The 26,809-nt window shown below is 33.3% G+C and overlaps 1 protein-coding gene across 1 annotated transcript; it reads right to left on the bottom strand.

Moving 5' to 3' along the window:
• Positions 1-1,850: 1,850 nt before the first annotated feature.
• LOC124355332 (peptidylprolyl isomerase domain and WD repeat-containing protein 1-like) lies at positions 1,851-25,667 on the bottom strand. The gene is made up of 14 exons (XM_046806429.1): positions 25,541-25,667; positions 21,881-22,000; positions 19,721-19,823; positions 19,219-19,415; positions 13,981-14,068; positions 12,646-12,751; positions 11,621-11,839; positions 11,036-11,154; positions 9,536-9,728; positions 9,312-9,448; positions 7,938-8,035; positions 6,202-6,387; positions 4,191-4,342; positions 1,851-2,056 (listed from the first exon to the last, which is right to left on the bottom strand). The coding sequence occupies exons 2-14, from the start codon at positions 21,987-21,989 to the stop codon at positions 1,913-1,915; spliced, it is 1,851 nt and encodes a 616-aa protein (XP_046662385.1). The 5' UTR covers positions 21,990-22,000; positions 25,541-25,667; the 3' UTR covers positions 1,851-1,912.
• Between the last annotated feature and the right edge of the window lie 1,142 nt (positions 25,668-26,809).

Genomic DNA, 26,809 nt, shown 5'->3' with positions numbered 1-26,809 from the left:
TATCAGTGTTTGTGTACATTTTGCATTTATCACGCTAAATTGAATAAGGAAAGTTTTCAAGGATATTTCAAATGATTATGGTAACTAAGTATATCCAGCTAACAATTTAGAATTAACCCAAACTAAAACTTAAAGCTCTTAAATTTCATAGTTTGGTTGAAATATTTTGGGCATGAACATAAGTACTTTCACTGTACACAAAAATTAACGTTTTTATTCTGGTTTTGTCATAGACGGCTTCAAAATGTTTCTCAGAGAACTGTCACAAAAGTGTACATAATTATGATGCATATATCTCAACTATCCATATTTTTGTGAGAATTCCCTGGAAAATTCACTTATACAGTTGAGTTTCTCGTTGAGGTAACAACGTTAAAGTGTGCTTTTACCCCTCTGCATATCAGAAGGATGAAAATATAAGATAATTTTGCCTAATAATTGTTAAAGAATAACTCCATATGCTTCAACCTTTATAACATTGTAATCAGCTCTATTCTGATATTTCAAGATGACTGATAGTCCCTCTCCAACTGTGTCACAAGGGACATATCTAAAATTTAAAATGATAATCAGACATGTCTTCTTTTTAGTACCCATTTAAAGACTGACTGTAGATCAATTACAAAATTAAAACAGCCTGTATTTTCAATAGTTTATATTAATATTTATCAATTCATGATTTAAATATTGCAGTGGTCATCACTCACTTTTCTGGCAAGCCATAAGAGAACCCTTCCAGGGATTTTTCTAGATTAGATATTAAATGGAGCATGAAGATTCTGATTTTCCAGTGTATCAAGCTAAGCTTATTGCACACCCAATATGCTGTCAGTAGGGCCTGCAGACTCCTGCACCCTCAACCAAGACCAATACTGACAACAATTTATCACTTAGCAGCGAGGTTCCAAACAGGGTCCTTCTCCTAACCTCAAAGTCTTTCACAATCCAAAATGATGTGTGTAACAGTCTTATCCGGCTGATTACATAGTCTACACCTATGTCCTTCAGCAGTAAGTACTTAATGTACTGTACTTAAATCAGCATACAAGTTAACAAATATTATAACATAAAAATAAAAATTCAGAATGAAAACCCTAAAGTAATTTAAAACAGAAAAGATTCCATGAAGTCTTTTTAGGAAATTAAGTTGCAAGATCTAAGCACCAATGTAACTTGGTGTAATAACTTCATTAGTACTTTTTAGGGGTACCTCCATGCCCCCCCCCCAACAAAATTATGGGGGTTTTTCTTATAAGGAGGATTTTATGTAAATTTTATTAAAATATGAGTATTGACTGAGGTATTTGAAATATAAAATACTAACTCCACACATAGCACAAGAAAGAGGTAATTTCTTACCCTCTTTCAAAATATCCACATGGTTGTCCAAGAGCCTTTTTTTAATATTTCGGGTTTTTATCTATGGTTACTCGAAGGAAAAGCTGTTGTTGTCTTGGAAGATATAAAACTTACAGAAAAAAACCGATACACCAGAGGATCAAAAGATCCTACAGAACATAATATATGAGTTATCGCACATATGGAACAATTACCCTTTTACCTATTTAGCCTAATATCAGTTTTCTTTTCTTACATCAAAACGGACATATGTTCCAAGTTTCAAGTCTCTAAGACCATTCTGTCAATAGTTATGTCATAGATACAGAGACGGAAAGAACCTAAATAATATAATACTAGTTTGGAATGTTTAGTGAGCAGTAAATAAAATTACTAAAAGTGGATTACTAACAGTTAGTTAACGATAATAGTGAAAAAGGTTTTTAAAATCAAATTATTATATTTTATACTGTTACTAATTAAATTTTATTAAGGTACAAAGTACGAGACAATTTTATAAAATGAAATATATTTACAATTATGTATGTACAAGAGAATACACTACTATCTAAATTTATTTAACAGTAACACTGATGATTGAGATATCATCGTAAGGCTTGTCAGTCTTGGCGTTCGTTTTAGCGTTGCTGATGTTCTGTACCACCTCCATGCCCTTGACAACTCGGCCGAACACAGTGTGTTTGTTGTCCAACCAGGGCTGAAACCCGACAAATCTAAATTTATTTAACAGTAATAATAATAATAAATCGTTTATTCCATAAAACATTTTAACAAGAAATGTATCGCAATCATCAAATGTTGAGAGCTACCATTTACCATTCATTCTACCACAAAAGTCTCTTTCATACATACATTGTTTGCAGTCACTCTCTCCCACTCATTCAAATTGTCCCACTCTAATCCCTAGTCAGTCTGCCAATCGAGGGTCTCCGTATTGAATGCTAAAAAATCGTCCATGTTGTAAAAAACGTTTGCGACTAAAGTTGATTTCAGACAAGCTTTAAATGCCTTTGGCATTGGGGCATTTTTTTACGAATTTGATAATCTGTTGAGAAAGAGAACTCCTACCTGGGAAGGCAAACGTTCAAACAGTACCGTTTTGTGTGCCCCAGTTCGGTAGTTGTTCATGCCTCTAGTTACATAAGAGTGTATGTCACTACCTTTTATGGCATTACATTTAGATTTTAAAAATACAGGTCTCTAAAAAAAATAGAGGCAATTTTTAGGTCTTTAAAAGCTTGTCTACATGACTCTCTACTGTGCAGTTTGGCAATTATTCTGATCACTTTTTTTAAGTATGACGGTTTTTTAGTTAAAGCAACCCCCCACAAAGTTAATCCGTAGGATAGGTGTGGGTAGATTACTCCATAGTATGCCACCATCAATATCTGGGTCGGGTAATACTCGGATAGTTTTCTCAAAACATAGATTCTTGAGGATAGTTTTGAGCAAACATAGTCTACGTGACAGTCCCAAGTTAACCCTTGATCAAGGTGTATTTCAAGGAATTTTGTTGTGTAAACCTCTTCAATCTCAGTATCGTCCAACATGACTGTCGGAATTTTGTCTGAGTTTGTGTTTCGCAAACAGAATTGTATGAAATTTTACTTTGTTCAATTGGTTTTGAGATTGAGCTCATTAAAGTGTTGAACTGTGTTGTTGAGCTCAATGAATATTACATTTTTCGTAAAATGTTACTCGTTTCTTTTTAATGCGAGTTCTTTGTTTGAATTTGCATTAAGACAAAAAATTGTGTCATCTGCATACTGGACGATTTGTCCTTGTTGTACAGATGAACTGGCATCGTTAACGTAGATGAGAAAGATTAAAGGACTAAGAATAGAGCCCTGCGGAACTCCATACCTGTTTTGATTGAACGTCTGAAATTCCAACAAATTGAACTCGATTACTGAGAAACAATTCGAAACACCTGAGGGGGATTCCTTGTATCCCGTAATACTTTAATTTGGAAATAAGGATACGGTGGTTAACACAGTAAAAAGCCTTAGAAAGGTCCAGAAATACACTTAGCGTATCTCTTTGACCTTCGATTCCCTCTACTAGCCAATCAACGAGATGCACGACTGAGACTATTGTCGATTTTCCACTTCGGAAACCGAATTGGTTTACTGAGAGTAAATTATGGCTTTCCACAAAATTTATGCATCATGCGAGCAAGACTTTTTACAATATTTTGCTGAAGACTGGCAGCATTGAGATGGGGCGGTAATTTTGGGTTGAGGAGTGATCACCGTTCTTGAAAATTGGTGTGACCTTTGCAATTTTGAGAGAGGAAGAGAATGATCCAGAGAGAAAAAGAGGTTAATTAAATGCTCAGTATCACAGTAACACTGATGATCAAGATATCATCGTAACACTTGTCAGTCTTGGCGTTCATCTTTGTGTTGCTGATGTTCTGTATTATCCCCACTGTAGTGCAGTCCAAAAAATTCATGTTTAGGAAAAAAAGCATTGCTTTTTAGAAAGTGTTAAACAATGTAAGCCCAGATTAGCTGTAGTAGAATCATTTTAGTGATTTATGTGTATGTAAGAAAAGTATAATAAAGTGTAATACTGGTACATAATACTTAGTCAAATAAATGAAATATTCCCTTAATAATTTTAATTTAAAATAAAAATACTATAATTCTATATTTATACTACATATAAGATAAAATAAAACCTTAATTCGATTTATTAATTAGATAAAAAAGTGTTTAGCTAATAAATTGTAACCTATCAATCAAAGCAGTTTGACTAGCTTAATGTTTCATGATGGTTATTTTCAGTAAATAAATAACGTTTACAAATAAAATAATCTATGAACCTACCGTGGGTATAACAGTGATGAAAAACTGACTGCCGTTGGTGTTGGGCCCTGCATTTGCCATGCTCAGAGTGTAAGGTCGATCATGCTTCAAGTTAGATCTGATCTCATCCTCAAATTCACCTCCCCAGATACTCTCCCCTCCAGCTCCAGTTCCTGAGAAATAAAAGACATTCAGAACTTCTTCAAAATTCAAAAGAAAAGAGGTTACAGACTTTTTTACTTTTATGGATACATACGTAATTTTGATGATTTATTGACAGCTTTTAACTTTTTGTTTACATTGAACAAAAAAGTTAAAATAAAGCTTACTAGCACTAAAAAGCACAAACTAACCGCACCAAAATTACAAGTAAGGTAGAAAACTATACATTTATGTTAAAAATTTAACTAGTTAATGTTATCAGAAAACAAACAGAATTTGGGAAGCTACAAATATCAATTTTGTTATTTAGATCCATAAAATCACATAATATCAAATACAAATTATAAGACAATCTGGTGGCCTTGAAAACTAAATAAACAGTAAAAAATAATGATTTGAGTGCTGCCATTGAAATACAAAACGTGTAAAATCACTGGAACACCTAGTATATTTTAAACCATAGCAGATAGTGTATAACTTTCAAATGCTATACAGCTGTCTTAAGTACTTTTTTGTGCAATGACCTTCACAAATGTACATTGGGGGAGGAGGAGGGCTTTGAGGAGTGTCATGAATACAACCTGAATCTGAAATACAACCTAGGTTAATACGTATCATTTTAAAGGCCTTTGTTATTAGAACATAATGCCAGAAACCACACTTCATAAGCTTTATTCATTACAAAACGGTGGATGTTGAAATGAGATCAATATTGAGTATTTAAAAGACCCCCTTTTTGTATAGGATAAACTTTTTATGAAACACTATCAGAAAGTAGAGCACTTTGAATACATGCGTGATCTTATATATTTATCTGCTATGTTTAAGACAATATTAAGATGTTTCCAGACATTTTACACATTCTGTAAAGAATCTAAGTAGAATGATGCTGATTTTTACACAGATTTGATGTGGTTATAAAACTATCATCACTTTTCAGAAAATATTTTATTAGATGCAGGTGAAGCCATGTCTTCATTAGGTCCAAGCTGACAGCTGATTGAAAAAAAACTAATAAAGCACTCACATTCTGGTGGTGGATTCTATTATTATCCAGACATCATAGAGTATGAAAAATTCATGCCATAAGGGCCTGCTGTATTAAATGTAAAAAATGTATTATATCAAAGTCTAAAATCCGTAGAGATGTGAAAAATTGCTTAGTACAGAGTTTATATAAAAATACTTATTGGAGGTTCTTTGTTTGAAATTTGTTTTTTTACAATGGAAGGATTGTGAAGAAAACGGAATTTTTCAGAAGATTGGCCGTCGTTTAGTGATACAAAAAAATTAGTAACACTACATTTTGAGATCTGTATGTAAAATGTAATTACAAACTACGTTAAAATAAACAAATCAGACCAGAGCGTTGTGACACGTTTAAGTCAGGAATCACAACCAACATGTTGTGTGTCAACTTTACTACTCTAAAACTGAGACGTAGGTGGTTGGTCGATGAACACAGACCTATTGTGAACTGTATTCTGTTGTTCAGTTTTAATAATTAGTGTTGTATTTAGTTTTTTATTAAGTGCATGTTTTAGAGTTAGTGAAGTTGACACACAACATGGTGGTTGTAATTCCTGACTTAGGCGTGTCACAACGCTCTGGTATGATTTGTTTATTTTAATCTAGTTTGTAATTATGTGTCAGGTTAGTTATTTACCTAAAGAAAAGATCAGATTGCAGATCTTAAAATGTAGTTTTACTGATTTTTTTGTATCACTGAACAATGACAAATGTTCGGAAAAATCCTGTTTCCTTATTGAAGGTTACTTTAAAAAAAAGTATGTATGATGAGTTTACAAAACTCTCAGAAATCTAACTTAACGAGTATGTGTTCCTAAAAGTACCATAAATCCACTGTTACCTGTAGGGTCTCCTGTCTGGATCATGAAGCCCTTGATGACCCTGTGGAAGATGTGGCCGTTGTAGTAACCGTTCTTGCTGTGCACACAGAAGTTCTCCACAGAGCGAGGACATTCCTTGAACAGTGTCACATGGATGTCTCCCAGCGACGTGTGGATGATGGCACTGTCATAGAGCCGTTGGACACCTAGGTGCAGAGAGTCAACTTGGAATAGTCCTACGTTTATACTCTACGCACAAATCTATGTTCAGTCCTACTGAAATACACTTTGTGTAAACACAAAATACGGAATGCTGAAACCATTATCTATTAGCCTATCTATTATGCATTATTTAAACGGAGTTAAAATAGTAGGTCTAATCTTGCCTTAGTGCGTCTTTTCTACATGCAAAAGTGTAAAGTCTCTACGGTTCAAATCTAAATTTGATAACAGACTGTTTGTGTTTTCCAATTACTCCTCTATAATTAAACCGATAAGAGTGATCGCTTTGGTAGTCACATTTTGAAGCCTAATGCAACATTCTGATATACAGAGTGTAAAAAAATGTTCGGAAAGGCTTGATAATTCCTGAACGAATACAGATAAAGGAATAAAACTTGGTACATCATTACTGCACCTATAAATGTACTTTGTGAAGTAACTATCACTTTGTTTTGCCAGGAGGATGGCCTGCAAGGAGACAGAAAGAAATCTTAAATGAGAGCATAGGTCAAGTAATATATCAAATTAAAGGACCTTTAATTTGATGTAAGGTCCTAGGACCTTTAATTTGATGTGTTACTCGAGTAAAATGCCGCAAATTCGACCTGAAAAGGGTATCTTTTTAAAAGAATTACGCTGCTTTAAAGTTTGAAATATTTACAACGTAGGTCCTGATGGTTTAATATTCTTGTCTTTGCTCAAGTTGTAAAAGTTACATTTAGTAAATAAACACTGGACTTAAGAAAAAGTGTTTAAGGTAGTTAGTGACTTCACATCCAATAGAGGATGGTGTACGAGAAGTTCGGCAAAAAATGTAACGTAATCATGTGAAGTACAAAGTTGATAACAGTTTTCAAACCATTTTAATTTTATTGCCATCAAATAAAATAATTATTGTTTTTTAATTTTAACCAAAAACCTACCAAATCAGCCATTGTTAACACGTTAAGTTACAACGACGTGTGTACCACATCGAGTACATGCGAACTTTCACACCTGCCTTCATGTACCTGGTCGGGTACACACCGGGGTTTCATAAAGTGTCTGGTGCGCCCGATTGGAATACACATTGCTATAAATTTTTATTGTTTGCCTGTCTTTGTGGTTTGTCAAATGGGATCCCACACTTAAATAAACACCTTTGACAATCGTGTACCCATCAGGCGCACAACTGCTTAATTTTTAGGATAAATCAAATTTTTAGGTACCACTTGGGCTTCAAGGAAAAACACTGAAAACCCATATTTAAACACACTTTTTGTGCGAAATTGCAAAGCCTACATACATATCTCGTTATACTTATATGTTTAACATAACAAAAACGATTAAGGTTTTCTGTTTGCCATTATTATTGAAAAATTCGACGGCAAATAAAAAAGTCTGGAAATAAACCATTGTCGTGAATGTGTTAATGGACATTTCCAATAAATACATTTTTCATATGAATAGTTAAAAATCTATAAAAATACTTTATAATTTCTAATGGAATTGTAGAGGAACAATAGAAACAAAATGAAGGTAGTACTGTACTGACTAGAAGCCTCTGTTGCTGAAATGATGTCTTCCTTGGATGGCTTCTCATTGAAGACGTCTCTGTCTGCTTCAGCGCTCTTGGTGTCCTCCGGTTCTCTCCTACACATCAGTACAACACTTCTTTTACTTATACTGCAAAATCCTCCACTTTAATATGAATACAGTGTTATCAGTAGATCATCTCTTTCATTAGTCATAGAAGAAAATGTTTTAGAATTATAATTAAGGCTTACATTGAAAGCTACCTGTATCTTCTAGGGTCCACTGATTGAAAGAACACATAAAAGTACACATAATTCGAAATATTTGATTGCACTGTAATCTTTCTCAACAAATCAAATCAAATCGTTTAATTGCAGTTAACAATATACATTGCATAGCAAACATCAATTTTCATACCTAAAATTTGTTATTATTCATCCAACATCAAGGCCACATTCAAACTTACAACATTCAGACATTCACACCCCATTCATGCCATGCCAATTACGCCTACATTCGGTGATGGAGCCAGTTTCCTCATCGTGTGGTCTCCCAGTTGAATGCCAGACACTCATCAACACTTTAAAAAGCGTTTGACGCCAGTCAGAGTTTGATACGAGTGTTTAACACATTGGGTGTTGAGGCATTTTTAATTTGGTTTGACAATCTGTTTATACAATGAACACCTGCCTGCAAAGGCAAATGTTCATAAACCACAGTTCTGTGCATTTTGGAAAAGGAGTTATCTCTGCCTCTTGTCTCATATTCATGTACGTCTCGTCCTCTGATTAAGGCACATTTAGACAAACAATTTAAGGTTGTTTCTAAGATGTAGAGACATGGCAAAGTTAACAGTTGCAAATTTTTAAACGCTGTCCTGCACGATTCTCTAAAGTTCAAATTAGCTATAATGCAAATTGCGTTTTTTTTTTTTTTTAATTTGAAAACTCTCATAAAATGGTTGTTTGCACAGGCTCCCCACAAAATGATTCCATACGAAAGGTGGGGATAAATTAAGCCGTAGTACGCCGTAATCATTACCTGACTCAGGCAATATTTTGCCAAAGATTTTAAGGCATAAACTCCTGAAGATAATTTGGCACAAACATGATCAATGTGATTTTTCAATGTCAAACCTCGATGAAGGTGTATTCGAAGGAACTTTGAGGAATAGACTTCCTCCAATAATGTATCTGCAACAAGTAGAGAGCATTCTAGTTGTCTGTAAACTTTGGGTTAAAATCTCTAATTATGTGAAAAATGTGTGCTTTTATGCGTTATTTCATTCAGTGAACCCTAGAAGATAGTTTTCAAGGTAAGTCTACTGATTTTCCTATCAACAACAAACAAAAGCATAGACTAGTTGTTACTTTTTTAAATCACTAAATTTAACCTGGTAAAGATGTAGAAACGGTTTTTCTTGAACGCTGTACAAAAGATGGCAGGATCCGGAGTGAGAGAGTCCAGAGTTGGATTTTCCGAAGCCTCCAGTTCCACAGTCATCGCTGCCTTTGTCTTCTTTGGCTTTCCCTGACAAAACAATAGAGTGTTGTTATAGAACTGGCAAATGACACGGTGTAGTCGTACTCATGATATTGATACACAGTGTTCACTCACCTGGAAGAGAGCTATTCGAAGTATCCGTAGATTCTCAGGTTTGCCAAGGAGTCGCACACAACGGTTGGTGTGCAGGTTGACCACCTTGATGCCCAGCATGGTAGGGTACAGCAGCAGGTACCCGCTCTCATCAAACGTCAGGTTGCTCAACTTCAAACTCTCCGACTTCTCCAGGTCTCGTTCTCCAGCCATTCTGAGACAACATAACATTCATTAGCTGTACAGAACAGCAGATACCCACTCTCAACAAACGTCAGGTTGCTCAGCTTCAAACTCTCAGACTTCTCCAGGTCTCGTTCTCCAGCCATTCTGAGACAACATAACATTCATTAGCTGTACAGAACAGCAGATACCCACTCTCAACAAACGTCAGGTTGCTCAGCTTCAAACTCTCAGACTTCTCAAGGGTGATACATTTTTTTTCTTAGGACAAGAAGCTTATAAATTGCACTTAGTCCTATAAGAACCTCTGCACTGCTTCCAGAGTGACAGGATATTCAGGATGGGTAAGGTTAGGGAGTAGGGGCCGCCTCCTATCGAGACCCATGAGGAAGAATTAGGGCACTACATTAAAAAGTCATGTCTCCCCGGAAGAAGAGGAGGCCAGCTCTGAACCAGCCTCTGCAGTCAAAGCAGGCAGGGGGTGGCACACCCTTGTTGAGGCTAGCAAGAACCTCTGAGGTTAGGGAACAAACTCCACCAACTCCAAAAGTCATCTACCACAGTAGAAGAGACCTACCGAATTGCCCTTGAACCTCAGAATCTTGACCTTTGCAGTTAGTGATGTCCCGCTCCTGGACATCCATAAGGATTAGAGCTGGCCTCTCCTTTTTCCAGGGAGACATGACTGACATTCAGTGCCCTAATTCTTCCTCATGGATTCTGATAGGAGGCGGCCCCTACTCCCTAACCTTACCCATCCTGAATATCCTGTCACTCCGGAAGCAGCGCAAAGGTTCTTATAGGACTAAGTGTAATTTATAAGATTCTTGTCCTAAGATACAAAAAAAAGAAAAAGAAAAAAAATTGAAGTAATTGTGCTTAATTAAGTTTACCACATTAGCACATCATAAATTACCGTTTGTTTTGGAATTTGCCACATAGGGGAGGATGCAAGTGGCATGCACTTCTGGTTCATTAATCACCTCACCATAATTATAGTCTAATAGAATTTAACTGGATCAGTGTCACTTTTTTTTATTAGAAATTTAGTGCAGTAAGTAATGCCTGAGCAGTGTTACCAATGTGATTCTTCTATCGAACTCCATATTGCAAAGTTGCTATTAGAAATATAGTACATTGAGTAATGCCTGAGCAGTATTACCTATACGAACCTTCTACCAAACTCCATGTTGGGAAGTTGCTGTTAGAAATATAGTACATTGAGTAATGTCTGAGCAGTGTTACCAATACGAACTTTCTACCGAACTCCATGTTGGGAAGTTGCTATTAGAAATATAGTACATTGAGTAATGCCTGAGCAGTATTACCAATACGAACCTTCTACCGAACTCCATGTTGGGAAGTTGCTGTTTCTTCTGTTGGAGTTCTGAGAACCTCTGTAGGGATTCATCGAAGACCCGAGTCAGTTTGCCTGTTAGAAACTTGAACACTCGCACCTACAAAAGAAGAAAAATTTCAGTATGATAAACAATGTAATTCTTGAAGACAAAAGTGTTCTAAATGATAATTAATGTAGAAAAAATATATTACACTTTCTAAAATAAAAACTATCTGTAATTTTCAAATATTTTTATAAAATAAATGGAATAATTTTATTCAATTTATAAATAAGATAGTGCAACAACCAAACACTTAAATAACTAATCAACAGTATAAAAATTTAAATCAACTAAAATCTTAATGTTTCTGGAACAGTTCCCAAAATCTTATTTATAATTTTTGAAAGTGCAAATGATGCTTTTAAACAGGTATAATTATTTACATGTTTTAATGCATAAGTAAATAACGTAATCACCAACCAGACTCTCACTCAATACAAACTCAAAATTTAACTTAAGAATAACAGAATGACAAAAACTTATTGAATTAACAAAAAATATCTGCCAGAAAAAATGAACCCACCTTGTGATCAGCAGAAATTGTAGCAAATTTGCTACCATCCGGTGAGAAACACAGCCCAAATAACTGTGTTTTGTGTTTGACAAATTCAAAGAGATCTGTGTCCAGTTTTGACTCAAATTTGGCACATTTAGGGAACTTGTAGTCCTGCCTGGCTCCGCCCCAGTACTCCAGTATCCCAGCAGAGTCCACAGACACCGCCACATCAAACACTGGATTGTACTGGACATAATAAATGTTAACATTAGAGTGGCTCAACTTTGGGATACTTTAGGAACTTGTAGTCCTGCCTGGCTCCGCCCCAGTACTCCAGTATCCCAGCAGAGTCCACAGACACTGCCACATCAAACACTGGATTGTACTGGACATAATAAATGCTAACATTAGAGTGGCTCAACTTTGGGGTACTTTAGGAACTTGTAGTCCTGCCTGGCTCCGCCCCAGTACTCCAGTATCCCAGCAGAGTCCACAGACATCGCCACATCAAACACTGGATTGTACTGGACATAATAAATGCTAACATTAGAGTGGCTCAACTTTGGCACACTTTAGGAACTTGTAGTCCTGCCTGGTTCCGCCCTAGTACTCCAGTATCCCAGCAAAGTCCACAGACACCGCCACATCAAACACTGGATTGTACTGGACATAATAAATGCTAACATTAGAGTGGCTCAACTTTGGCACACTTTAGGAACTTGTAGTCCTGTCTGGCTCTGCCCCACTAATCCAATATCCCTGCAGTGATTTGGCATAAATGTTACACCATATGTTTTCTAGTTTGCAGATATACATTGAAAACTTCAAAATTAGTATTATGGGGTATTGGTGTTGAAAAAAAAACAAAATTATTAATAATAACATTTTATAAATATATTTCCATTCCAAATTTAAACAGTGGAAGGTGGTTTATGAACACAAAGGCCCCTAGCTGATCTAAAATCAGCCAGAATTCAAATTACAATAAAAAAAACTTTCAAATTTATATTTTTAACAATTGTAAAATCTATATATAAAATAAGAACTTTTACCTTAATGATGGAAACAGGTTTAAGGTGGAGTTTGTCCAATTTGATCAGGGGTTCGTTCGTGCCTCTCCCATCGTAAATATATATTGCATTACTGGCTGAGTCTCCACTGGAAAAAAACATTTACCACATACTTCTAGCAGCTAGTGTTCAAATTGATTCATCTAAAATTCTATATACATAAATTGAGTGAACCAGAGGATCTCAAAATGAGTCACTGGTCAGAAGGAGTAATTCAATACAGGCAATTTTAGGGGCTCTGCAGTTTGGTGATTTGCGTATTCAATAACATACTCTAAAAAAGTACACTTATCACTCACTATCTTGTAAAAATTTGGTCTTAATTATATGACAAGTTTCTGAGTTATGATTTGTCGAAGTTATACTATTTTTAAAAGGCTATAAAAACTGGTATCCATTTTTGTTGTTATTGACATAGAAACTGGAAGTTATAGTTTGTAAATAATTCACTACAAATGTCTAAACGCAGAAATAAAACAAGCAACATTTTTATATAACTCCCGTTATTGTAGCTCTATTGGTTACTTTCTGGTTAACTTTCAAACTCGGGTATTTAAAGTTTTTGATCCGAGACTTTATTGATATGATTCCAAAAGTTTTATTTATACAAAAATAAACATTTTAAATTCAATATACTTTTCATTTTTATTTTTGACTGGTTGATGAACAACAGTGTTATGAATTTGGCAGTATAATAGAAATAAAATACAAATAAACAGCATACCTGGAGCTGCAGATAACAGGGAGGATACTGACTAAAACAACTCTGAAAACACCGCAGTTATAAACCATGCAAAAGCAGCCATTTGGGTGAGTTAATGGTTTATTTCGAGTTAATTCGAAATAATATGGCATATTATGAGTTAGTTTCGAGCAACAAGAAGAGACAAAACTTTCCAAGCTTCTTATGTTGAAAAGGATGCGTAACCGCAAGGCACGGAAACAACATTTAATGCTGAAAAACTCAAATTAACATTTTTTTTCAGAAAAATTAAACTGTAAATTGTATTATATTATTTTATTTATATTTTTGTGATGTGTATTTTAAGTGTTTTCCGCAATAAACAAATACTGTATTTTTTGCACATTTTATTCTTTATTTTTCAACATTCTCCATTTAACCCGGATGTTCGCTATGTCAGATAAGCCACGGTCCCTGCTAGTCCGACTTAACGAGGTTGCACTGTAATACAAATCAAAATAAACATACTAAACATGTTAAAGCCAATTATTCCTTGACAGGTAAAATTCATTAATCTAATAATGGCTGTCCAATAAACTAGGTTAGTGCAGTTCACTGAGACAAGAGTTACCAACATAGCAACAGCTGGAATTGCGTCTCCGAGGCTGTGTACCCACTCGGCACATTGAGGTATATAATTCAACTTCATCATGTTGATCATATCTGGAACAGCACAAAAGAAATTTAATTAGTATGCATCTAAAAGTATACAATATTTAGACAGTACATTACATAGTACTTTATAAAAGAATATACAAGATTAAATTACTGTAAATCTAATTTGAAAATCTTCATTTTTACACCATATATGTAGTATAAGATTAACCAACCAATGTTAGGAAACATTTTTGCTCCTTTTTCCTAAAGTTTAGGCAAAAACCTTCCAACGGATGTCACAGTCCATTTTACGCAATTAGCTCATATTAAAATAATGCATTATCCAGTTCCTGCTGAAAAGTAACAAGTCCTATAAATGGTAGTCCTAAAGTAAAACACTTGACAGTTGATTCCTCAAACCAATATTTTTACTAAATTAGTTTTCTTGCAGTACATTGTTCAATTTCTGAACCTAAATTCCTAATTCCAATGGTTGAAGTGAAATATACGGAATACCCATTGACTGAGTCGTGCTCTGGATTTTTTATACGTGTCAATATCACAGATTAAACAAAATTCCTAAAGTTTTTACCAAACCAATTCATTCCACAAAATAACTACATTACCTGAGTGTGGTTACATATTGAATATCTAAATAACATACAAAAAGATTTTTTCTATTTAAGGCTTAGTTTTGCCAATCGAAGGTTTGTAAAGGTAACAGATCTTTCCGGACATTTCATCAATCACTGAAACAAAAAATCAGTAACACTGTGTGTCACAATACGCAAAATGATCCCTCCCTCAGTTGGATGACTAACCAAACACATAACACAGGAGATCTCAAAACATAGTGTCACTGATTTCTTGTATGATTTGACTATGATAAACATATGGAAAAGATGCAGTGTAGTTTAATATTTATCTCATTAAAACCTAACTTATAACTAAATTTCTATGTTTAAAAATTGGTGGTTGTTTTTAAAAGTTTACATATTAGCAGACAATTTTATAAGATGTAAAATAACATTTCTAGCCAAAATGTTAAGTAAAAAATTAGCCTGAAAAGTTTTATACTCTATTTTTAAGGATCAGATTAAAAAGAAAATATATACTTTCCTAGGTTTGGATATTACTACAAGGCTTACTGCAAAACATCAGTTTCCTTATGAAAATATCCACTAGTAAGTTCATTTGTTTTGATTTTTTTTATTCCTATACTAATTCTTTGGTTATAGTAATTGAAAAATATTGTTCTATATCCAATTAGGAATTTTGTTATAGTAAGTCTGAATTCAACAACCAGAGTATGTATACTTTTCAAAAGTAGATATTTTCTAATCTAGTACGGAAAATTTCAATTTCAAATGTTTAGCATAATTAACCAAATTAACTCTAGTGTCATCAAAACACTATCTGTTTGACTAATTACGAGTCAGGATTTGTATAAAATTTTAATGTACAATATGGACATGTCTATCCAGAATGTGGTTATCTGTAGTATACAGGGTGTACATAAAGTCCCTGCACGGGTATAATATTTTCTGAACGATAACAGATAAATCAACAAGATTTGGTACATCAATACCACACCTAAAAATCTACTTTTTGAAGGAACTATCAGTTTTCTGTAATATCATGGGGACGTCCCGCAAGGAGTCGGAAGGAAATCTTAAATAGGAGCATAGGTCAATATGCACATCATTTTAAAGGGCTTATCTAGCAGAGTTTAATGCCGCAAAACCGCACTCAAAAAGCTTGATCCAGTACAAAATGGCGACTGTTCAAAGGTTTTACCTTGGTTACATTTTATTAGTAGCCATAACCCCAGTAAAAACAAAACTGCAACCAAACGAATACTGCAGCTAACTACTACATTATGCTTGTCAGTTGTACAGAAGTGAATTATGACGTTAGTTATCCTCAAGGGTTACAAATTTAGTCCTAATATATTGATAACGGGGAAAACATGATAACAGTAACAATTAGAAATCTCTTATCTTTGGGTCGCAGTTAGGACTTTCCTATTAGCCAGTCTAATTCATAGTAGGCTATTCTAGTTTTCTTGTTTTAGTAGTGCTGTCCATCCTTTCTATCAGTGTGCTTTAGTACAAAAGAGTTTCTCGTATTGCTTGTAGTTCTTCAACTACACTATGTCGCTTGACGAACGTGAACGTATAACACTTCTTATGATGGTTGGTTGGGGAAATAACAGATGATCACACGAGGAAGCATGCCATTTATTTAATGACTAACTTTCACGAGAGGCAGTTCAATTTCTAGAACAACTGTAGGGAGAACTGTTCAACGCTTATGGAAACAGAAATTGTTTCCAATCGTCATAGGTCAGGAAGGCCCGGCTACTGCGACAACCGAAGACAACTCTTTAGATGTATTGCAGTCATTTATTGAGAATCCGCAAGAGTCCCTACGCTCAGCGGCACAAACTCATGACATCTCTGTTAGTTACGTCTATTAAAAAACTTCTGAAAGGGTCCTAATTTTAAGCCTAAGTTCATTTGGTGCACGAACTCAACGAAGGTGATTTCGATCGAGGTATAGAATTTTTGTGAAACTATGATGGCCAAAATAGATCACAACGAAATTGATGTAATCAATATTGTGTTTTCGGACGAGTGTTCATTTATGCTGAATGGAAGCGTAAACAGGCACAATTGCCGTTACTGCAGTAGCGAAAATCCTCACTGGATACGGGAGGCACATACGCAGTATCCACTAAAGGTGAATGTCTGGCTTGGTGTGATAGGTAACCAGTTGGTGTGGTCCTTTCTTTATTGAAGGAAATTTAAATGCAATATCATACCAACGTTTGCTGGAAAATGAAATTACACCAGCACTTTGAAACATGTTTGGAGAACATTTCCAGAATATCTGGTTTCAACAGGACGGAGCACCCCCCACATTACGGCATCGACGTAAGAGCCTATTTAAAAACACTGTTTTTTGGCAAAGGTGGATCGGAAGGCGGGGGACTGTAGAATGGCCAGCACGTTCACCAGATCTGTCCATTAGACTATTTTTGTTTGGGGTTTCCTTAAGGACAACGTCTACAAAACTAAGCCTCAAAATTTAAATGAACTGAGACAAAGAATACTTCAAGAATGTCAGACGATTCCCTCAATTTGATCTGGAAAATTCTGTTAATAGTTTTTATGTGCGTCTTTCCAACTGTCAAATAACCAGAGGTGAACAATTCGAACATTTACTCTGAAAACATTCGGTAAGTAAACATATTTTTTTAAATAAAACATTTGAACAGCCGCCATTTTCGTACTGGATCAAGCTTTTTGAGTGCGGTTTGCGGCATTAAAAACTCTGCTAGATAAGCCCTTTAAAATGATGTGCATATTGACCTATGCTCCTATTTAAGATTTCCTTCCGACTCCTTGCGGGACGTCCCCATGATATTACAGAAAACTGATATTCCTTCAAAAAGTAGATTTTTAGGTGTAGTATTGATGTACCAAATCTTGTTGATTTATCTGTTATCGTTCAGAAAATATTATACCCGTGCAGGACTTTATGTACACCCTGTATAAAAAGCTGTACATTACAAGATTTTTTTAATCCAGTTGTTACTGTACTAGAGAAAATTTATTCAAAACTTTTTATGAGTTGTTTTATGCATGACTTCCAATACAAAATCAAAACTGTCTATTTTTGTCTAGTTAAAAAAAATTCTTTTGAGAATGTTACAGAAGCCATAAGCTGCTAGAAGCCTGACTGTGTTGTCAGCTTTAGTGATGTTTCTGTGTTAATACCAGAATACTGTTATATTTTAACAAATAAACGTTATTTCCTACACTTTCCTACTTATCAAGGTTAAACTTATTTCTGTAAATACTATTATGCAATTTGTTAGATTGCTTTTTGTTAGAAATTGATTATACGAGAATATTCATATAATCAATTTATACGAATATATATTCTCTATAATTTATATTCTCTAGAATACTCGTATTCTAGAGAATATATATTAAATTGTAATATACTACTACTATACACTTTAAATAAATGGTTAAACTTAATTTGTATTCTGATGATTATAGCTAGAAATAATAAATAACTCAGTATGATACAAATGTGAACTTTAATGATGATAAATTAATTGACATACAGGTTTGAATTTTGAAACAAGATGGAGGATACAATAATAGTAAATTTTTTTAAATACAGTTCTTAAATTTTAGGGCAGGGTGGTCGTGCTGGCTTAATGAAATAGAAATATTAGGTATTGTTTTGAATAAAAGATATTGTAATTTGAAAAATAATTTTGTTAAATTTTAATTATATTAATTTTGAATTGTTAGCCAAATCAATGTTCCTGGGTTTTATGTTTTCTTCCAATGGATCACTGTAAAATTTAAAAGGAATTTTCTCACCCAATGTCTGTCTTCTGCTCCTCTGTACTTCAGTGATAATATGAATTTAATAAATTAACCTTTCTTTTGAATCAAATACTGCTGAATAAAATGTAACCAGTTTCTTTATTTGAAATAATAATCTTGCTTCACTTCTTCTATATCCCTCTCTCCTCTCAACTTGTAAAACTCTGCTCTCTTCACTCAACAATCATCCCTGCACACTGTATCACTGACTTTAGTTTACTTTATAACTTTTGAGTTTTATATGTAATAAGGTGAATTTTGATTAATTTTGATATATTTAATTTTGTATTTATTATTGTTTGTATTAACATTTGAGACAATTTATAAATAATTATTCCTTAATTATTTAATTATTATTACTAATAAATTTCTAAATTAAATTAAGTATTGAAATCAATGTGAGATGGGTGTATGAAATGAGTCATTACAAAATGCCGTCCCTTGCTGTAGATGAATATATGTGCCTGATACCACTGTTCAGTCTTTAAACACCATTAAAAACTGGAAGCAAGCTTTTAATGGTACTCCACCTCGTCAGAAAAATAGATTATCCAAAATAAGCTTCAATAATCCTGCCCCTAGTGCACTAAATATTAATTGAATACGATTTTTTCTTGTTGCATTAAAAATAAACTTTTTTGCTGTGCAATTAATAGTTTAGTGTTGTTACATAACTACTATGGTATATTCTAGGTTACTATTTTTATTGTTTTCTATGATTTACAATGGTATGTTGAACTACACCAATAGCAAATCAGAAATTCTATATTATTTTTTACGAATTTAGCTTCAATAGGTCTTGCTTACCAAAGTTAATGACGTCGAACACCTTGACACTTTTGTCCGTTGCCACAGTGCACAGCAATGTCCCGTTGTAGTTTGCTGTCATATCTGTTATTGCACCGAGGTGGCTACGGAAATGTTTCACAAATTCTATCAGCTCCTCCATCTTCTTCCAGAACTTCACGTGCCCGTCACAGCTTCCTGTTATGATGAATTCTGTTCTGAAATCCAATATAAACAGTTTATAAACAACTAAACTTTTACCTTACTACGCACCTTTCTCAGGGTAATGTTATGTTGGAAAGAATCTAAAATGTTTCACCATTATATTGGATGTTCCTTTAAGGCAAAAGTGGAATCAATCCATTTTTGAAATAGAACAATACCGGTAATGTGTTTTTTTTAACTGACAGCTTACTTTAAATTATTGATACAATCAGCTTATATTACTGTGTTAAATATATTACAGTGTAATCTTCTTACTAACTAAAGTAATTATTCTTTAAAATATTGTTACACTACTTACTTTGTGGCTACAATATGAGTAATAACATCTCGGTGCATGAAGCTTTTTTCATATGATTCTGAATTGGGCAAGTTGTCCAAGTAGAGCTTTTCATACTGCAAAACTAAAAATCAAAAATATAAGTTGATTCAGACAGGAGATAATAATACAACATGTACACACTTCCGATCTCTTTACTTCATTTTCTTCACATTGCAAAGTGAGTAACTTGGTTTTAGACGAACATATTTCAATATGCCTGCAATAGTGAGCCTGAAGTATCAGATCACTCATTTCTTTTGCACTTCCAACAACTGAAATACCATAAAAAAAACATCTGATATTTCCCAGGAAAAAACATTTAATTTGTTACCGTTGCACTGCATTATGTTTTAACAAAAATTAATAAAAATGTATTTTGTATTCCGTATATTATATTATTGACAGCATGTAAGTAAATAGAATAAGTCCAATATTCCCTAGAAGGTAAGACATTGAATTCTTGCATAATGTTATAAATCAATCTATAACAAAATAAAATAATAAATAATGAAATAAGTTTTTTTGAATGGGGCTTCAGGTAACATTCTTCCTTTAGACAGAAATTGATATACATTAAGTGACTACGTTTCAAAGTGCTTTTAGATCACGTATTCTCCACCATAAATTTTAACCCATTTAAGATGAAAGACAGGCACTGCCCTCTACCACTTCATGCATCTGAGGATTTTACAGATTTAATCGAGGATATTTTATTAGCTACAAGAAAAAAACGTGTATCAGTAAAGAACAGAGGAAAAAATGCAGAACCTCTTATCATAATAAGAATACAGATAAGCAGGTACATAATGTGAAAGAAGTAATTGACGACGATCTTATCAGGTCTAAGTCATAATGTACATAATCTATCACGTGTTTTACCATGAAAATAAAATTTACGTTCAGCCAACATAAATGAACAGTTTGGGTACTGTTTTACATATTGTTTTCTTACTTTATGCTACATTTTTTTTTTAAACCTAGTACCCGTATCCCTAGCTGCTAATGTCTATACTAACACTCTTAAATTGGTCAAAAACTTGGCTAACGCTGCTATATTGATAATTTTACATAATATTAATTGAATTCTTACACCCTGATTTTGATTTAAAAAATAACTTTTGTATTTAAGTTAGGTAGTCTAAATCATAAATAGATACATCCTAATTGTCCAACCAATACAATACTAACAAAGAAATAGTTATAAAATAAATAAAATACATAACACAAATATCTATAACACTGATTTTTTAAATCAACAAAACAACAAAGTGTTACTTTGAGCAACACAAACCTGTTGTTAATAAGTTACAAAACACATTCAATCACCTGTGATAATCTTAAACATATAAAATCTGTTTATAAACACAAAGAATATTAACACTTTGAGTGCAGTCCATGAAATATATCTCTACAGAGTGCTGTTTGATTGTAGTGATGTTAAAAATATAATTGCTGACTAATATACTTGGTAAAATTTGAGTACTTACATACCTGTAAAGTACTCATCTTACCTTCCTTTCTTTTGTAATCAATTTCTTTTAGTTTTTGAAAATTTAAATTAAAAATTTGTAAATAATTATCAGAAGACCCTTTAGTACAAACAGATTCCATTTACAAAAAATGTGCTAAACATATTTACAACTTTTGAAAATATGTTTGATGTGCTCCGAACAAATAACTTTTAGCAAATTTTAACTCTATTTTTTAACACTTTCATTGTTAAGGGATTCACAACGACAACTAATGATACAAGCCAATCGGATTTTGTCTTATAAAGCAGCCAAACTAATACAGTGTGCACATTCCAGCAATGAATTGTTTTACTAAGATATTTAAATCTCTTATAGAGTTGGAAAAGCTCACTCTGATACAGGCCTTCTACACTGACTATGAGTAAAACATCTCTTCAGTCAATTGATAGGATCCATATGCTTTATAACTGTTGTGGTTCTATCAAATACTCAAATCTACAAACAAGGTGTTAATTGAGCATACTTAACCCTTTTAAACTGTCAACATGTGCTGCAAAATTAATTATAACAATTAATACTATAATTTGTACTATGTACTTGTAATAATACATGTAAATAGTAGCAGCTCTCGACTGCAAAATAAAAAAATAATCCAGCTTTCTTGTACCTTTTCTTTTTTTGGGTGGTGCTGCCTCCGCTGGGGTTGGACCTATCCACTCATCCGAGTGTTCGGACTCGCTGTCTTCTTTGTGTTCCCGTTTTGAAGTATCAGCCATGTTATTTTTGCCTACAAAATTAATTAAGACATTTCTGATACATAAACACTAAAAATCCTACCTTGAGAATTTAGTTTCTTTTACCTTTATTCGAAATCGGAATCAAATCTAAACATCTTTAGTCACAGATTATTATTTTAAACACAACCAACATCATGAGGATATAACAGGATTATATATATTCACAATCATTACGTTATATAAATGAACTCAACATTTTGAGAACTGGTACCTGCCTATTTGTCGAGATATAAAACAAAACATGCAAAGATAGCAAAAATAATTTTAAATTATGGTGATGAGCACAGACCAAAGTCAAAGATGCCAACAATACAGGCCCAAGTCAAAAACAGGGTGTTTTTCAAAAACAACACCAGACCATCAATTGTCAATAAAGAAATATAAACATGGAAAAATGTTAGATTAATTTATTCACTCAGCTCCTAACAGGTACTCTAGTCTAGTAATGGTAATAAAAGATGTATAAGTCAGAGATAAACCATTTTTTATATCTTTTTAATCTTGCCGTAAGAACATACAAACTTCCAAGTACATCCAAAACTGCTAAAGTGATGTTGCTTATTTACTTTCCCAACCTCAGATCACGTCCCACATCTGACCCCAGATCAACTTTCAGATCGTCCAACTATTCCGACATCTTATCACGTTGATCGATATGGCACATGATCTGAGGTTGGGAAAGAACCAATTGGAAATACCCCTGGCCATCAGTACAGGCTTCAGTGTCTGTTGTCACCCCGCAATTCTAGCAAAAAAAGAAAAACATTCTTCAAGATTGTAGCCTAATTCAAGGCCAGACCACGTGAGCACTTATAAAGGTTAACTTTAACTATGGTACTAGTAGTAACATAGTTATATAACCTAATATAAATCTACTTATGTTGTATAGTAACAAGTAGTAGATAGGGAAAGAGTGGGTTCAAGATAGGCCCACCTAAAAAATATTCACTGTAATAGTTTAGTGCAAAGGAAAAGAAAGATTTTCTCTGTTTTGTGATACTATAGGTGACTTGGGAGTACATCACAGTTTTGAAAACTTAAGAGCCAAATATTGCATTCTTTAAGCATTCTAGGATAATGACACTTCTACAAAAAAATCAGGTAGAGTACAATAAGTAAACCTGATTTTTATATTGATTATTATAATCATCTATACATACATATTCATACATTGCATACTAGTCTATCAATCATATAAACATAATATATATAGTCATAATAACAATCATGTGAAATTAAAATAATTAATATGTGTATTGGTCAGCTGGTATGCCACTTCCTAAACTTCGTTTCACGGTCCACCACAAGCGTCCGACTTTCCAAGAAATGTTTAAAGTTGATACAAGTTAGTTATATTGTTCAAAAATCAGTATCAGTATAAAAATCCTTATATCAATACTTATAAAAAGTAGGGTAGGGTACGATAAGCGGACACGGTTTTTTATATCGAAATTGGCAAACGATATTACTTAATCATAACCATTGATATAATCAATCGATACTAATTAATTATTTTAAACAATTAACTTAAATAATCTATATAAACAGCTGTAAACACATTCAAATAATACACGTAGGGTAATATTTCAATTTTACATAAGTAACATTTGATTATTAAAAATGGCAGTCAATTTTAGTAAACTACACGACATTACTTTGAAAGATGATAAGAAATGTTTTTCGTGGCTTCAACATGTAGGACTCGTATCAAAAAACCTATTATGTGAAATTTGTGGGAAAGAAACAAATCTAACTGTGAGAGGAGCAAATATGGTCGTCTTCAGTTTTCCTAATTTCGGTTATAATAATTTGTTTGATCACCGTTAATATTAAATTCACATTTTAATTTAAAACATATGTTTGTTATTTGCGGACTATAGATACTATTATATCGATTGAGTCTAGGATTTGAGATGTGAATATTAGGTATCGATGATTACATTCTTTGATATAAAAACCGGGTCAGCTTAACGTACCCTACCCTTAAAGTAATATTGATATAAAAATCCGGTTCCACTCATTTTTTGTTTTCTTTTATTTACCTCTGTCCATTCAAACATAAATTGGAGTGCCTATTGACACATTGGAATCTCCACTTTCCTTTAGTACCAAAAAACATTTAATAATTAATTCATAAAAGTTGTGTTATTAACCCTTTGAGTGCCGCAGCGTCTACATAGTAGATGTTGTGAAATGTTGCATAAATTGCCGGCATCTACCCAGTAGACGATTTTGTATTTAATTAATATCACATATAATTCATTTTTGTTTTGACAAATAACTTATTTCACGGCAATCTACAAGTTTCGAACAATCGATTGTGATTGATTTTTATTGTTCACCGCCTCCTTGTAGTTATTTGCCATCAGAAACAAACAGATGACGCAATAGTTGGTCAGCTGCTACATGTTGCCATTAACTACACAGTTTTGGTTCGTTGAGTGTTTACATTGTGCTAAGTTTCGTGTGTTTATGCTGAAAACTGTTGTTATTTGCTATTCTGCAATTGTGTTCAGTAAAACTTACAATGCATTTATAAACTACTTTTTTCGTGTTTATTTTGTTTAGTGATGTATATTTTATTGTTGGATTGGTGATGATGTAAAACGCAAGTTCCAATCAAACTATTGATTTTAGGTGAAGTAAGTAAGGTTATAATATTGTAGGCCTGTGTATATTTTTATATACTTTTTATAATAATTAGTATTTTACAGTCGTCTTACTTCATTGAGTGAAATAGAATAGTTATAATATTGTTTCTAAACTTTTGATAAACTTGAACAAAAATTGCTTTTTGTTGTATTTTGTATATATTGCAGTATCTGGTTAAATATTACTGTAACACACCATATTATGCATGATTTTTGTTCAGTTTTTCATGCTCTTTCATATGGTATAGCTAAAAAAAATTTAAAAAAATATTGTATATATAATTTTTTTGTTCAAACTTGAAATGTATTTTTTTTCATTTTTTTAGTTTTTTGTTATAACCTATTTTTTTTTGTGTAAATGAAAATAAAATTATAATATTATATGGAAAAAATACCTTGTTTTTATAACTCACAAACTATAAAAAAAAATTATTCAAATCGGTTGAATAGTTTTTTCCCTCCACACGATTGCAAAACAGAAGGAAATGCTCCGGCAATTTATGCGTATGACTTGGGAAAAAAAATGCTGTGGCACTCTAAGGGTGTAATGATTGAACTTGCCCACATGTGTCGAAATACAACAGATAAAGAAGGAAATCTTGATTATGTAAGTTTATGCCACACCAGATTTAGGCTAAAATTTGATTCAATTAGGTTACCTATACTGTTTTCAAAATGGTTTTTATACAAAATTATACAAATACAGATCATTTTTCATATCCATATTTTTATTTGGCATAACACACTAAGTTAAGTTATATTTAAATGAAATCCAAAGAAAACAAACAAAATTAATTAATTAATAAAAGTAAAACAAACAGGTTATAAACTGAGCCTATTTTTTACCTACAATAATATCTACAGAGTTTAATGACTTACATACAATACTGGTAGTAAAAGTGAATAAATTTCAAAAGTTTTACACAAAATTAAATTAAATACTATTATTTTTCAAAGGTATAACATTTCACTAGAGAAATCAAGTGAGGTTATGTTTTAATGGTTATGGTTATTTCATATTTTAGTTCCAGGCTTTCGGTATATACATACTGCCTCGCCTCTATTGTGATTGCTTTGTGGTTTTTTTTATGCCAATGGCGGAGCCAATATTTACGTAATATTAATTTCTTACTTGATGTGGAGACCAGACAACACTACAATATTCTAAGTGAGGGCAAACCAGAGAACAGTACAAAATTTTCAGCGTGAAAGGGTTTAGATACTACCCATATTAGCGCTACTGCAGGCGTAAAACACTACAAAACCCCACTCATTGGGTTGGGTTTGGGGTTTGGTTTGTTGGGTTTGAGTAGAAGTAAAGGTAACTAGAAGACTCTTCATTTATCTATGTCTAGTGAGGATATTGCCACCTAGAGAATAATAAACAGCAAAAAAAAACAAACTGAAGAAGTAACACGTCTTGAACTGAACTGAAGACACTTACCAAATATTTTATGAGAAAACCAAATCCAGAATAATTGTTGGTTTACAATTTTTTAACTTGTGTCATCTCTAAAACTTTGCTTTGATTTAGCCAAGTACAGACAGATTAGACGTAGAAATAATAGAGTACTGGTGCTCCTCGATCTCTTCTCATAGAATTCCTGATACATAAGTGTTAACATGCCTACTATTATATAGGGATATTTACACGCGACATAATAGCAAGTTTATTACCTGGTTCAAGATTTACAAGGAACAATTCACTCTCAAAGAAAGAAGATGTTGACTTCAACTTATAGGTATACAGACCCTTAGATACAGCCATTATTATTCCTCTGCAAATTTTCTTCTGAGATCTGCTAAGACATAATATTATATGCAGAGTTTTGTCTCTCTTTTAAGCCTCAGCGTTAGCTATGTGGCTTCGATGTACACTGTTTTTACTAGCAATATTACACTAATTATCGTGTCTAATACATGATGGGACCTCCCCGGAATATTAATCCGTGATCTCTCAGTCTCAGAGCCGAGGACTACATCCAGATTTGAACGTCGACAACTGAAGTAGGAAATAAACAGGCGGTAGTAAAAGTGAACAAGTGTTTTGCAAAAAAACAAATACATGCAATAGTATATTATTTCAAATCTATAACATTTCACTACAGAAAAATTAATTACCTATGGTACAATACCTTAATTTATACA

The sequence above is a fragment of the Homalodisca vitripennis genome, chromosome 2 (genome assembly GCF_021130785.1).
Source record: "Homalodisca vitripennis isolate AUS2020 chromosome 2, UT_GWSS_2.1, whole genome shotgun sequence".
In the NCBI taxonomy this organism is placed as follows: Eukaryota; Metazoa; Arthropoda; class Insecta; order Hemiptera; family Cicadellidae; genus Homalodisca; species Homalodisca vitripennis.
Note: the sequence above shows the minus strand (reverse complement) of the source record. Positions and strands in the feature narration are given on the sequence as shown.